At 41.4% G+C, this 15,805-nt stretch overlaps 1 protein-coding gene and 1 long non-coding RNA gene across 2 annotated transcripts in view; one reads left to right on the top strand and one right to left on the bottom strand.

Annotated features, from left to right (window-relative positions):
- Nucleotides 1-489: 489 nt before the first annotated feature.
- Nucleotides 490-5,688, top strand: LOC309350659. The gene is made up of 3 exons (XR_014160479.1): nt 490-1,155; nt 2,145-2,242; nt 4,925-5,688. It is a non-coding gene; the product is annotated as an uncharacterized lncRNA (long non-coding RNA).
- Nucleotides 5,689-8,247: 2,559 nt separating this feature from the next.
- EP300 (EP300 lysine acetyltransferase) overlaps nt 8,248-15,805 on the bottom strand; it is a 75,192-nt gene continuing 67,634 nt past the window's right edge. Inside the window, exons 28-31 of the mRNA XM_081877560.1 lie at nt 15,291-15,455; nt 14,709-14,870; nt 13,108-13,389; nt 8,248-11,620 (exon numbers count right to left, since the gene is read on the bottom strand). Of these exons, the coding sequence (XP_081733686.1) occupies nt 9,377-11,620; nt 13,108-13,389; nt 14,709-14,870; nt 15,291-15,455 (2,853 nt within the window). The 3' untranslated portion in view covers nt 8,248-9,376. The remainder of the gene's footprint in view (nt 11,621-13,107; nt 13,390-14,708; nt 14,871-15,290; nt 15,456-15,805) is intronic.

The raw sequence follows: 15,805 nt of genomic DNA, 5'->3' as shown, positions 1-15,805 counted from the left end.
CGCCTCTCCTCATGTTCTCAGTGGGGTGTTTACTTTGCAGAGAATGCAGACCATGTGCCCAGTCCGTTCCTCGCAGGGAAAAAGGCACCGCCTCCCAGGCCATTGTCCGTCGGCCCTGCAGGGAGCAGCCGTCCCAGAGGGAAGCCCCCCAAACCGCTAACATTATTTGGCTCGACGCTACCCGCTCTCCTGTGCCAGCAGCTGCCCGCCAGGCAATCCTTAGTAAAGGCCAGGCTGCAGTCGGGCTCGCCCTGCGCTATAAGGAGGGTGCCTGAAAAGCGAAGCGCCGCCTGCATTTTGCATTCCCGACCGCTCGCGTTCTGGCACGGAGCGAGCGAGCGAGCGAGCAGGGCCCAGGTCTCCCTCTATATTGCCTCCCACAGCCCTTTGAATGCGGGGCTGATCACAGCAACTCCTCCTCAGTCTATCCAGGGGGTTCAATGGGGCTTGCCAAGTAATACTGTATTTGGAAAATGCCCCTAAGGGCTGCAAGCAAGCCAGCGGCCACCTTCGACTCCAGAGCTAGGCAGAAAGTGGACCGGGATTTTACTGATCTCTGGATGATTTGAAGCAGGTCGCAAGGATTTTTGACTCGTTGATAACAATGGCAGCAACAAAATTACTCTCTCCCTCCAAAATACATACACACATATCTACTGAAATAAGAAAGCTGTGTGCGGGGGAAACCTGGAGTTTTGTGTAGAAGGACTGTGAGTTCTGTACTGACACTCAGAACCAATTCCTGGGCTGTGGGCTCAGAAATGACAGCTCTCACACTAGTTTGCACAAATTAGATATTGCACAAATATCTAAATGGTATAACAGGATGCTTGTTGTTGATAGCTTTAGCAAAATGCTCAGAGTATATAATATACTGTACATATATTATTCATATCTATTACTATACTAATACATCTACATCTATATCTATTACTAACTTACATTACTAACAGTGAACTCATTCTCTTGAGTGTGAATCCTTATGTAGACAAAATGGCATTATCCTCACACAAGGACCTAACATAAGGGCTGAGGAAACTGGGAGGTTTGCATAAACAGGAACAATATTTAGAAAAATAGAACCCTAAAAGCGGGCTGGGGCTGCCGCTCACTGATAGAAGGGTGGAGCACTACAGAATCAAAAGTGTTTTAAAGGTATGTTTTTTGGTCTCATTTATTATTTATCTTTTAAACAAATAAAATGTTTAGTTTGAGGAACTCTGAAAGACAATTGTGTCATCTTAATCATTCTTTCTTTCCAGTGTAGCCCAGTGCTTTTTTTCTGGGGGTATTCAGGGGTACGCATGCCCCTAATCATTTTGTGAATCTTTGTACTTTTGTCCATTTACTGTATTTAGTTTTCATTATTTGAACTATAAAATAGTGTTTTTCTTGAGTCAAAATGAGAGAACCCCTAGACTTTTTTTTTTTTTTTTTTTTAGAAAAAAAGCACTGGTGTAGCCTACATCTCAAGTTAAACTAAATTCAGCAGCTGATTCAGGCTGCATTCCCCCCCCCCCAATATTCCAATGTTTGGGAATATTGCCAGACATCCCTCCCCCACATAATTGGGGTGTTTTCTCTCAGTTAAAGTGTTACACCTAGAACTGCAGCTGCCTAAGGTTGCCTGTTAGCTCCTCCCTCCCCCTGTAAAAAAACCGAAATGCTTGCCTCTTGCCACAACACAGAGAGAAAGCAACTTAATGCTTGTTCAGTAGATCTCACTGTGTGAGGAGTAACTTGTTATCCAGCCCCATTCTCGATAGAAAGCAGCCAAGAATCACGGTCACCACCTGATTTATTTCAGTTATCGGACCCTGAGGCCTTCCAGACGCTGTAGACTTCAACTCCCATGTGCCCAACTCCCATGGCTAATGATCAAGGATGATGGGTGTCAGAGTCTAACATCATTTGAAGAGTCAAAGGTTCCCAACTTCTGGCTGATTCAGACTCTCGTTCCCAACAGCCTGTGTTTGAACTGCATAACAGGGTTTTGTACTTTTTGGATACTACTCTCTTGGGTTGTAGTCTGAGCAGCCAAATTCTCACACTCTTTCTTGGATGAAAAGTACTGAGATAAATTTCTAACCTATGTGTGCGCCTTAAAAATAATTAATTACAATTTATTTAAACTGTTTCTTGAGAGAACAGCATCAGCTTGCAATGGAATTAATGTGAAGGAAGGGGGAAGCAGGAGTAGTATCTTGCCAGCTTCCTTAAGTTTTCCAGAAAACCGCATGTGGTAGGGTAGTGCTTTTCAACCTTTTTGGTACGATCCACAGGTCCAAATTTACTTTGTATTTACTGACCCAGTGATTTATTGTCACATGAATTTTGGACCTTAGCTCTTTGGCAGCCATCAGTATTATGCATTTTAAGTGAAGCTTTGCTGACTTTATAACCATTCAAGCAAAAATTGTACTCGATGCCCCCATTAATGTGGAATTGTTGAACTATTTATAGTACTTACAAAGTCAAATCAGTTTGTTTTTTAATGAGAATGTAAGAACAGCAGTCATGACTTCAGAATATTGCTTCATAAACCATACAAATGTATTCTATAAACATACCAAAGTGGTGTTAGATGAAACTATTAAAAATGTTCAGGTTGTCATCTTTTCATTCATGGTCAACTCTGTTTTGGCAAGTATTGGTGGGATCCCTAAAGCTTGCATTTTGCCAATGTGTACTCAATGTGGGACCTGAGATTTCATCTTCATAGTAGTCATTGCTTGAAAACCTCTGGCAAAGGTATGGGCTACCAAATGGCAGCAGCAAAGGTACTGTTTCATTAGCAAGCTCAGGATACTCACTAGTGAGTAATTTGGTGATATGAAACCAACATTCAGTTAATTTCAGTTCCCAAAAAATACTGTTGAGTGTCCTATCATATGACGGTTCAAGAAGTTATTATCCTTTTTGCAGAGTGTCTGCAAACACCACAGAAGTTTAAAGTACATTTAAAGCATGTTCACAAAAAGAATCCTGGTAACTGTAGTTTGTTAAGGTTGCTGGGAATTATAGCTCTGTGAGGGGAAAACTAGTTTCTATTATTCTTTGGGGTAGTGTGTGTGCTTTAAATGTGTCTTAAATGTATAGTATGTACACAGATAAATACAACTTTGTGATATCAGTTGCAAATGTGTTTCACACACATTCACACTTCTGATTCTTCAGCAGACAATTTGTGGACAAATGTTGGCTAAGCAAACTCAAATTACCTTTGGTTAAACTATTAGTTAACCCTGGTGGTAGACCTGATGGTTCACCATAAGGTGCTCATACAAGTTGTTGTTTTGAGTATTACAACTTGCCTCTGATGCGTAGATGCCACAGGTTTTCTGACCCACTGGTTGGGAAATACAAGTAGGGAGTGATTCAGCATACTCTTTTTTGCAGTGTTGGCAAGCAAGGTAGACTTTTTAGCTTGCTTAGCAATGCCTGTGATCCTGTTTTGGGGCCCATTTTGTCAGTGGATTTCTAAAATATGTAACATGGGGTCTCTCAAAATAGTTTGCCTGTCACATCGACTGATGTGTCAAAATCTGGAAGACATTATTCCTAATTTTAGATATGTAGAGGATGGTTGTAATTATTTTGTGGTGCATATGCTCTAACTTTTTGTTTTTTTCTTCAAATATCTGAGGTTGAGCCATTGAGTTGAAAATAGGTTCCACTGCTAAGATGTGGTGGGCTTTCACTTAAACTCCTATATTTTGTCTATAGAGCTAAAATAATTAGCTTTTGGGGTTTTAGAGGAGGAAAGGGACTGGAGGTTGTTTCCAGCTTCTACTTAAGACATTAAAATCAATGCACCTATATTAACAATTTTAACCAATTTCAGCAAGTCTGCTCTGAATAGAACAAAGTTGAATGCAATCCTTGGTTTTGAGAAGTGTGTTTCCTGGCATGTAAGGTTTTGATTTTTAGCACTGAATGGGTGTGTTCCAACAAATGTGCCTTAATTTAATTATTCCATAATTAATTTCTAAATGAAAGATGCTGGAACTCACCTTTGTCTGAAAGCTGTTTGTCCCCTTCCACCCCCATCTAATGAGGGGTACGGAACAGTTCCTTTCGCAGGAGGGAGGCTGAGGCACTCAATTCAAGTTTAAAGGGACATTTTCATTTGTTAATACTATTTCAGTTCCGATTTGGGAAAATGAAATGAAATTAAAAATGACAGGCCCTCCACTTTACTAGCTGTGACACTGAGAATAGTACAATCCTAAATTTGTCAATTTAGAAGCCTCACTAAATTCAGTTGCAGGTAAATAAATGTGTATGGGATTGCAGCTTAAATTATGCAAAATGCATGGATATAAATTATTATATCCAAATGATATTATTTCTGGCTACACATTACTTGCCTTGTTTTAATCCCCATTAGTTCCAAGGTAATCCACGAAGACTACAGTCATATATATACTTCCCTGCCGGTCCCATTTAGTTTATGACTGAGAAGACATGCACAGTATTGCTCTGCCAAGCAGCATTAAAGTTCAAAACACAGCTGGTTCTTCAGCTAAGTGGTCTCATTGGCTATAATGCAAGTTTGCAATAAATGAATGCCTTTGAAACTTGATCCCATTAAGGTTATTCATAGTACCCTAAACACAGGTACAAGTTGTCTGTCTACACATGTACAAGTGTTTGCATTGATTCATGCCGCCCAGCTATTTACAGAGATTATACACTCATTGAAAGTAACATGCAATCACCCTGTTATGTTTAATGATCCCAATGCAATTAGTAGGGTTAACTTTCAAATAAGTGAGCATATAATGCAAAGCTTGTAAAAAGTGAGTTTCACGGTTTTGTACTCTGTTATTCCTAAATCCAAATTAGGGTATTTTTTCCCTAAGGGCCAGTAAGCGCTTTTTTTTTTGTTTGTTTATCCTATTCTCTCTCTTTTGTCTCCAAGTATCTCAATTGCATCATAGCTTGAGCAGGTCAGTCATAACTTTGTGGTCCTACAATCATCAACAGACCCAGAGAAAGAAAAAACCTGCCCTGTCTTGTGCTCTTTAGGAAGAATCAGAGCTCAGTTGGAGCATTCATTTTGTATGCAGGCAGTTTCAATCCCCAACATCTACTGATATGGCTGGGAGAGGACCCTACCTGAAACTCATGCTACACTGCTCTGACCCTGTTTAAGGCACCTTCCTATGTTCCTGTGTTATTTCCCGCATGTCAAGCTTCTATTATCAGGAGGAATGAGTGCATTCTGCATTTTTTTGTACCAACAATTAGAGGTAACATTTGAAGCAATGACCATGATTGTCTACTGTTGCCATCTTTGTACTGCCCTTGCTCATTCACCCGATACAAATAATGCCTCTTGTTACATGTACACCCCCCCCCAATCACAAGAAAACTGCAACAAGTTAAAAAATGGCAGTTCTGCATGTCAAACACACCGATTCCCACGAGGTCCATGTGAGTAGGTATAGTTAAGGTTGAAGGTGTTCTTGAAAACCAGGTGGAGGTGGTACTCCTGCTCTGCAGCTCAGGTGTACAATAATTTTCATACATATGAGAATTCATGATATCCCTATTATGGATAGTATATTTTGCATTCTTGTACACAATGAGAATTCAAGATTAGGAGCTGTGGTTATTTTGCAAAAGCATGAGAATTAAGGCAGGTTGGATGGTTAGGGAAAAGCCTGTTTCATATATTTTTAATATTTGAAGTTATTGCTAGGGAAAAGCCTGTTTCATATATTTTTAATATTTGAAGTTATTGCTACAGAAACCACCTATAGTTCAATCTCCAATGTAGGTTTGCCTTTTTTCTTTTAATGATGGCTTCTCTGAGTGTTGCTGTCATGGCTGAATAATTTCAAGATTTCCAAGCTTGCAGCCTAGGTGAAAGGACCTTCTGGCCCTCCAGCTGTTGCTAAACTACAGCTCCCATCATCCCTGCCCATTGGCCATACTTGTGGGGGCTAATTGTTGAAGTAAATAAAATTAGAAAAGAAGTGTCTTAGTATGGTCAAATGGCTTGTAGACCAAGAAGATGTCTATGGTGGAAGCATATGCATTTCTGAGGTAGGGAAGTTGTATTCCTGACATTATTGCAGAACAGAAGGAAAATGCACTTTATATTTCTGCATGGCAAGAAGAGAGCTGAAGTCAGTCAGAGGTGCATACTGAAGACAAGGAGTGGGCTTCTGGCTTTGCTTAGGTTTTTCCCAAGAAAGAACTTCACATTTAGTAATCACCTTTCTACTTCTTCACCCTTTTCTGCCTAAGAGATAGTAACCTCATTCTGCCTAACTACAGGACACAATATTTTAAATTCTGGGATAGTGTTTATCATTGCGGATTACAAATAAAACATGACAGGCTGCATGTTGTGAAAGCTAGACCCATCTGCATACCAGATAGATATGAGAATTTTCTGTTTTAATAAGATTTAGACCCAAAGTATCTTTTAATGGCAGTACACCTCCACTGATTTGCAGAGCTGTACGCTCTTATTTCCTGTAAAGGCACTGCAAGTTCGCTACAGAAGAATGCACTGAGTGTCAGATTAACTCACCCCCTTTTTTTTAAAGAAAGGATGAGGCAAGTCAGTCTATAGAAACTTGATGTAATTTCTATCCTAAAATTAAGAGGGATCTTTTTCAATCCACTGAACTGTGGCTCTGCTATATGGCTTTAGGGACACTGTGTTTCTCTGTCATTTTACTCTGCGCTTCAATTCTTATGCAGAAATCTGCTCACTGTTTTTATAAAATCCTGGCTGGATTTCATTATACTTAATATTTTGTTTGCAAGCATCTGTTATAAATGCTGTAAGTGAGCGTTAGTTCTAATTCATCAGTTTTGAATGAGCATTTGGCTCAAGAACTGGAAAGCAATTTCATTTTATACATGTATGTGTGCGATATATGTATGTGTGTAAGCATGCTTGTGGGAAAAGGATTTAAGCTAATAAATTTAAAACAACCTAACAAGGAGACAAAGAATGATGCATAGAGTGACAGTACAAAAACGCAGTGATTATGAAAATTCATAGAAGATAAAAATAAAAGCTGTATTTGGTGATGTGTCATCAACAATTGCAATTTAAAAATGGAATTTTGTATCTCCAAAATCTATTGAAGAACTACAATTTCAAATTTATCACACTGAGCGCATTGCAGCTTTGCACCTTCACCCAGACAGGAAACACTCTAAATACTCATAGGACTGTAGATGCAGAGTTCATCCTAAAACTAAAGCCTCTGGCAACGTTATTACCTACAACAATTTTCTATGAGCCACTTTTATTGTATTTTTGCAACACAAATAATTGTACATTATCCTGAGTTTTATCATCTGTGATAATATGTATTAAATTTTACTTCTTTCACTGTACTTTCCATCCAACCTGCATTGCCCTGTTTATCTACTACTGTATTCTAAATAGAGTTTGTCAGGGCTAAGGCTAGACCCTGACTTTGAAACTAAGCCAATCCAGAAAGGGCTATAACAGGTGGAGAAACATTTAGAAGACATTGTATGTAGTAGCTCAGATAAGCACCAAACTGACAGGAATTCTGTAGTACTTAATAATGCAAAACCTTCCTCAAACGCTCAGGACTATCCACTTCAGCAGAAACAAAGATGCATCTACAGTAGTTAAATGTTAACTACACGAAACACTGTATGTGTAGCTAACTATTTCTCCATCTAAGCTTGTGGGCATGAACAAAATCGGACTACCAAATTGCTGCCCCTGGATGGCACTCATTTATAGAGGGAGGCTCAGTCTTCACAGCACTCATCTAATTAAATTAGAACTGCTGATGTCAGAGCAGACTGCCATGCTTATAATTTGCCTGCAATCACCACAAATTCCTCAGGTCGCCTTGCATGCCAACCCACTGAATTGTGGAATGGTGTCTTGAGACTTCTGTTCTGATAGTCAAACCCTGGGAAGTATTCTGGACTCTGGAGGTTCTTTTGAGGATCAAGTGCTGTCCAGGTCAAATATGCAGACAGCATCCCACCTAGATATGAAGAAAAGTTTCCATAGTACAAGTAGAAGCGAATATAGTGTCACAGCAAAATGGACATTGATCATCTTCATTACAGCCCAAAATACGCATGTTTCAAAAACACACATAATGGTATGTTACTATACATCAAATTGATCGCCGTAGTTTTTTGTTTTGCAAAAGCATACCATCTTCTTTCCCCAGTTTAAAATAAGCACCAATTGAAGGGGAAAAGAAGAAGGGAAGCATAAAAAAATCAGTCTGTCTCACACAGTTTATTTAACAATAGGTAATAAGAAATCAATTAACAGTCTATACAGTGATCGAAAGTTCATATTTATAAGTAATCAACTTTAATTGCATGATTTACAACATTTGAGGGTTTTTTGCTTTCTATTTTCAAGTTTTACAGAAAATGGAAGAGGAGGAAATGGGAGGGGAGGGATAGAGAAAGCAAGCATAAAGAAGAAACCCCAGGGATTTACTCTCAGGTTAAAATTATACCCTTGGAATAGTTTCTTACCCTCTTTATTTTTTCCTTTGTTAGATGTAAAAATAACGAAAAAAATTCTTTCAAGAAAACAAAACCACAATATATATACTACATCCATTTGGCAGCTGCCCCGTGTATTTGCAAAAAGTTGTCTTCTCTCTACATGTACAAATTTTAATACTTGAAGTTTAAGCTCAGACTCTGGTATAGAAAATTCTTGGAGGACAAAAGTAGACTTCAGGAGGGAGACTGGGTTACTTAATAATTTTTACAGTTTTTAAAAGAATTGACATCTTTCCAACCAAAGAGGAAAAATTGGTATTTATCTTTAATATATATTTTTATATATTTATATATATGCACTGTATTTTAAAGCAACATTCACCCTTTTTGTCCTCCAGTTTTAGGAAATGTTCTGTTTTTTCTGTTTTTCTTTTTTTCTTTTTTTGCAGTAGGCATGAGAAAAACCAGAATAGGGAAAAAAGTTAACCATCTGCCTCAGTAAATTATAACTATCAATATTACATATTTTCATTAATTTAAAAAAAAATAAAACCTATTGGAGGCTAGAGAAGGAAGCCATTTGGTCAGCAGCCAAATAACTATCCCCTCCCAAGCACCTCCCCAACGCACGCGAAGGAAAAAAAAAAAACAAGTAAAAGGACTGGTTATGATCCCAGCCATAACAAAAATATATTTTCTTTGTATTCTATTGTCCCTCAGGTTCATTTTGTTGGTTTCTCATTTTTAAAACCACAAACTACTGCTGCAGAGTTCAGATGTATTCCAGGGAAAAATGTTCTGCTAAGAAAGATTCAAAAAAAATTGTCTTCAGTACAAAAAGTCTTGAGAAAATAAGTTTTTTTTTGCTCCCAAAATGCTACAGTGTGTCTTAGTGTATGTCTAGTGTACTCTGTGAAAGGTTTGAATTCAAGTCTGAATTATCTGAGCCGAGTCCCAGTTCTGTGGCACTTGCACCATGGAGGCCTGCCATGCCTGGATTGCTAGCAAGCTGAGAAAGCATTGCACTCTGGTCCGGGCTGGCAAAGTGCCCTTGATCCATGGGGTTAGCCTGGGCAGCTACCAGTCCTGGATGAGGGGAGCTGGTCTGCGGGGAGACGTGATGTGGAGAAGGTTGTGGCTGCATCCTAGGGGACGGACTGGAGTGGGGTGGCTGGGACTGGGGACGTGGTGAAGGGACAGGCTGTGGAGAACGCACTTGATTGGTGAGCGATGACGGAATCTGCTGGCCTTGTAAGTGTGGGGACTGGGCCTGGCTAGGGAGCATGTGCTGTTGGGGACTCATAGGATTGGGCTGAGCTGGTGATCCCATCTGCTGCTGAAGTAGCCTCTGCTGGAACACTTGCTGCAAACTGGATCCCGTCTCTGCACTCATTGCTTGTGGAAGCTGGCTCATTTGTCCCATATTCCCTTGTTGCATTTGCTGCATGTGATGCTGCATCCGCTGTTGCTGTTGCTGCTGCTGTTGCTGCTGCTGCTGCTGAGGGTACCCAACTCCCTGGGGCTGTTGGAACTGATTATGGTTGGCCATGCCAGGCCCCAGCCCTGGTCCTGCTCCCTGACGCTGCTGTTCCATCAGCTGCCGTCTCATTAGGATTTCCCGAAACTGGGGAGACATGGTTGCTGCAGGATTCATATTCATTTGCTGTGCCTGAGGATTCATCCCTCCCATGGCCTGCTGGGGTGGCGGCTGCTGGGGTGGCGACTGCTGGGGCATGCTGGGCCTCTGGACACCTGCTTGCATTGGATTCATATTTTGCATGCCTTGATTGGGATGCACACCTTGCTGTCCTGGCATGACCTGCTGCTGCATCCCTGGTTGCCCTTGAGGCATTCCAGGCTGTCCCGGCATGCCCTGTGGATTCTGGTTCCCAACATACTTGGCAGCCCTCTGCTTGATGAAAGCAGCTAACAGCTGAGGGTTGGAGTGCAGGATGTTAAGCACCTGCTGCTGCTGCATGGGAGAGCTGGGGGACCTGAGAGTCCGCAGCAGGTTTTGTAAGGCTGCCTGGGGCACAGAGCTTTGCTTTGACGGAGCAGCGCCAGGGACCTGACCCATTCCTGGCTGCTGCGGTGACATACTCATCTGCTGCCCAGCCTGGGCCATTGACATCATTGATGGTCTCTGCATTCCTGACTGCAGCTGCTGAGGTTGAGGCAAGCCTCCCTGGGCCCACGCGGGCTGCTGCTGAATTCCTGATGGTCCCATCCCTTGATCTATATGGCCCCCAGGACCTCTGGCCATCTGAGGTGGTGTTACACTCATAGGCTGTATTTGATTCATCTGGGGCATCTGGTGTTGAATTGGCCTCTGGAAAATTGGATGAGCCATCTGCCGCTGGTGGTCAGCTACTCGCTGGATCTGCATGGCTATTTCCACGGCAGCTGCAGGGGGCCCCGGCATGGGTGGCTGAGTAGCCTGAGGAGTTGTTGGAGGAGTTACCTGGCCACCTGCCTTGCCTTGGGAGACAGCACCAGGAGGCTGAGTTCTTGACATGCTATACGGAGGCATGTTATTGGGAGGTACGGGTTGTGGCTGCGAGGCATGCTGGGGTGGAGGCTGCGGCTGTGGGGTCTGAGGAGTTGGTGGCTGCTGGCCTGTCGGAGTTGTTGGTGTGGCTGGTGTTGGCGAGGGCAACCCTTGCTGCTGGCCTACTATGCCGGTCCTCTGCATGCTTGCCACCCTCCTCCGGAGCATCTGGGCCTGCTGCAGGCGGTGCTGAAGCTGCTGCTGACGAAGCTTGTGTTTGATGTTGAGGCAAAAGGGCACTGGGCACTTGTTCTCCTGGCAGTGCTTAGCATGGTAGCAGCAAAGAGCAATGAGCTGCTTGCAAATTGGGCACCCTCCATTGGTTTTGCGCTTGCAACCTTTGGTGTGCTGGACGACCCTCTTCATCTTCTGACAAGACGGCAATGAGCAGTTGGCATTGCGGCACTGGCAGGCATGGACCAAAGACTGGATGCAGCGCTGGATGCTCAGGCGACGTGAATCACCAGGACTCTGCGTAGTGGCTGTCTGTTGGTTGTTGCTTTCATCATCAATACCAAGGCCCAGTTTCTCCATCTTGTGCTCATGGTTTTTAGAGTTATAGCAGGTGATACATAAGTCATAATCCTAAAAACAGAAATGATCAGTCAGATAACTGGCCTTATTCCCTGACAGAGGCACACATCTCTAAAAAATTAAATAGCTGATAAAAGATAGTCTTAATTAACAATGCAATCTCAAAATGCTAATGATGACCTGTCCCAAAAAAATCATGAAACTTGGAAAGGCATAAACAAGCATTCACTGAAAACTATGCAATGACTATCAGCCAAAGTGGCTCAAGTGTCAGTTCTTAGGGGAAGAACAGCAACTGATATGGTGAGCAGCAAAAGTGAAAGGCTGTTCCCATCTCAGACAGATGCAGACTTGAAACAGGCCAGGAGTCACCAACCAGTGACTCCTAAGGTCCTAAGTTCTGAGTTTTCATATATTTATTTTTAAAAATAAATTGCTTGACAGCCTAGAAAGTTAACGAGGAAAAAGTGCAGATATGTTGCTAAGCAATTTCTGTGAATAGTCAGCCTGACTTCTGCCACCTGTCAATGTTTTTATTTTTTAGCCAATAAGTGAAGCCAGCTGTGATTAGTAAGTTAGGTAACAAGAACTACTTGGGTTCTGAAGAGCTGTTGTTTCCCCTCTCCCTCAGAGCACTCTTCATGCTTATTTTCTAGTAGTCCTTGGAATCTCTGTAATTTGCCATTTCTTTTCCCCTAGAAACCATAATGCATCTTTCCTATGGTGAATTCATCTGAGGTCAGGTAATCCCTAGTTGTTGTTTTCCTCAAATACTACTACACAACGAATGTGGGTTGAAGAATGCCCTTGTCTCCAAAAGGAAAATCTGAAATCTTTGCAAAGTGGCTTAAGCATGTCTTCTGCTTTGCAGGAGCTAAAGAACACCTACTAAGAATGGCAGAGTCAGAAGTTTGAGTCCCTTTGCACTTATACTCCCAGGTAAGCTGGTATAGGATGGCAGCCTAGGCTTTGGTCTAGGGTTGAAAAATGGGGGGAGGGAGCACTGTTGTGCCTTTAATAGCTTTATGGTAGGCAGAAAATCATCAGGAAATACAATTATAAGAAACTTCACCATTACTGTACTTTCTCTAATCATGTGTTATGACATGCCCCCATGGCTGCCATTTTGTCACTGGTACCCACAACACTCTCAAAATTTGAAATGTGTCCATTGTTCCAAAATGGCTGATGATCCCTGCCTCAGGCAAACAGGGACCCTAACAAAAAAGGGCCTTAAGGAGAATACATTTTCATCACTTTTTTTGGCTGTAATATCCTAAGAAAGCTCTTTACTCTGAAGCAGAGCCATGTTAAAATGGAAGCGTAAGCTATAAAGTATTTTGGTAGTCACAACATAAATATCAAGACAGTAGAGTAGGATAGCAAGGAATATTTACTTTTAAAATGTCCTAAAATAAAACCTAATATTGCAGTAGACAACACTAATGAAACCCTCCACTTCAGTTCCAAAAACCTCTTCATGATAGAAACCTCTGAATATGTGTATAACAAATTATTTCACCAGTGGCGAGACATACCTCACAGACTGTGCAGTGCCACCTTGTTTCCACGTGGTGTTTGCACTCATTGCAGGTATAAACAAAACGATCCTGGCTCTGAGTATGCAGCTCTACCAGCATGCACATGGTTGACCACATTGCCCTTCGTAGTGAGGAAAACTCAAGGTGTTTGTCTCTAGCAAGGGTGAGGAAGGCATCACGCCCATCCATTAAGTCGCACGGAATGAGTGGGTCAGGTTCAATGATGGGAGGCAGGGAATTGGCTTGAGGACCAGCAATGAGACGGATCACAAAGAATACCTGAAAAAGAGAGTAGTGGAGTTTAGGCTTTATTCCAAGAGGTTTGATTCATCACCCTTAACTATACAATGCCTTCTGTTCTCTGTCTTTCAGTCTCATTGTGGAGTCTGAAGTAGTCAACATGCTCCGAACATGAGGAACAAGCCACAACTGCTCTGTATTTTGTCAAGTTTATTGCAGGATGGGACCAGCAGCAGCAGCAGCAGCAGCAGCAGCAGCAGCGCAACTCTAGCCCCCCTGTACTTCCTTGGCCCAGTGTTGTAGAGAAAAGAGCTTGGCATTAGGCAACAAGTGCCATCAACCTTATTCTCAATGTCTCTGGGCCCCACCCTGCTGTACATATCAGGGGCCAGGCCCAGCAGCATTGAGAGTAAGAAATTAGGGGACAACTAGCTGCCAAACTTGGCCTACAAGGAGTTGGAGAGATAACAATTTGGCTCTCTGGGCTAGAACGTTTCCCACCCCTGCCCTAAAAGATACCTGAAATAGTAAAACACCTAGTTATAATACTTTGTGTTATACAAAGCAAATTCAGATTATTTGGTTTATAATGCTCCAATTTGTATGTTTAACTTCATTTACCACAACAAAACCAACCCAAAATCACTTGGCCACAATGGTGCCTCAACAACGTCAGCCTGATTGCATGTCCCAATGTGATCAGAATTGAGCATTTTCTTCAGTGTTTTTTTCCCCAGGGGGTCCTCAAGAGTATGCAGTACCAGCACCTCTTTGGTTGTTGTTAAAAAGTGTGGCACTTACTGTAACAACTTCATGGTGAGTACTGGTGCCTATTTTTCTAGAAAAAAATCACTTGTTTTCTTTCACAGTTTTTCCTTACTCTCACATGTGCTTGATAACATGCTCATAGGTTTACAGTATGCCTTAGAATTTGGCAAAAATGCTCAACTTTCCAATTTACAATACAGCCCTTAAAATATCTATATAGGTTTATCAGATATGAAAAGATTCTGTTTTTGTATATTATCTAAATACCCAGGAGAAATAAGATTTTAAAAAAACCTTTTTAACACAAAAGGAAACATGTATGCAACTACTTTCCACAATGTTCCACAGAGAATGTATGTGTGCAGCCTGCCGCTCATTTCAATACATTCCGTCAGAAGCCTCAGACCACTGGATTAAATTAACCAAGCGTCTAACTTGTGTGGCAAATGAAAAGAAGATTATTATTTGGTCATAAAGTTCCCTCAGTCAACATGGAAGTATAATAAACCCCCTACTTTTACAGTCCAAGGATATATTTCACTTGCACTTAGATGCTGCAGCCATTCAGACACTTTAAATATTGTTCTTACCTCCTTATGCTTTTCCATAGTGGCATACAGTTTCTGGGAAAGGTCGTTAGAGACATTAGGCATTCCAGGTTTCTTTTTATTACCACGACTCAAGCTGCTCTTATTTTTACTGGTCTTCTTATTATTTTTCTTTTTGGCGTTTTTGCTATCTCCTTTGCTGACCTGCAATGTGAATGGAGAATTGAGTCTAATTTGAAAATGGCAAGACACATTTGGTTCCCAAGAGTAAACAAGCAACCACCAAGAAGTCATTACAACACATCAATTATCCATCAGTCCCAAAAGCAAAGGTGGCAACTTAAGCCAGGTAAGGCACATATTCATGTCTTGATCTTATTCACACAAGAGGCAAAAACTATGGCAGCTAGAATGTTCTTCAGGCAATTTTAAGAAGTAATTCCTGAATGAAAACAAAATGCTGGGGGTTGGTTCCTTATTCCTTTCCACCAACAAACCTATTAGAAATTAATAACTAATTCTAGAGGGGATTCCTGAATCCTGGGTCCAGTTTAATATGCCATTTGTAGATTTTAGGAAAGAAAGTGATGAATGACATTTGTTGGGAAAACATGACTTCCTTACATCAGTGCTCTCATTGCTAGTGTTCTCTTCTCTCTTTCGCTCCTCTTCCTCTTGCTCTAGCTCCTTAATGCTCTCTTCTAAAACATTAGGCCAGAAGTCCCCTTCAAAGTAAGGCAGCTCTTTTGCACTTGTCAGACGGTCTTCTGTTGCCTGCTTAAAAATATCCTGCAACACAAAATGTTTCTCAGTACACATCACATTGATGACAGCAGCAAAAGCAAAAATTCTCATGCAGAATATAATAATAATAATAATAATAATAATAATAATAATAATAATAATTGTACCATGCCCATCTGACTGGGTTGTCCCAGCCACGCTGGGACACTTTAATTCTTCAAAGTTGTTTTTCTTCCAGGATTCTTTTAAAAAATAGTGCTGGTGTTTACGGTGCAAGTTTTTTTCTACCCACCAAATTTGAAATGCTTCCTAAGATCCAAATGCTTCTCGGACATTACCTTTTAAGTACTGTTAGCTAAGCAATATTCTCAAAAATATTTCGACATTTTTCTCAA

This window comes from Podarcis erhardii (assembly GCF_964252035.2).
Source record: "Podarcis erhardii genome assembly, chromosome: 10".
In the NCBI taxonomy this organism is placed as follows: domain Eukaryota; kingdom Metazoa; phylum Chordata; class Lepidosauria; order Squamata; family Lacertidae; genus Podarcis; species Podarcis erhardii.
The sequence above is the reverse complement of the archived record's forward strand: the minus strand, read 5'-3'. Positions and strand labels throughout refer to the sequence as shown.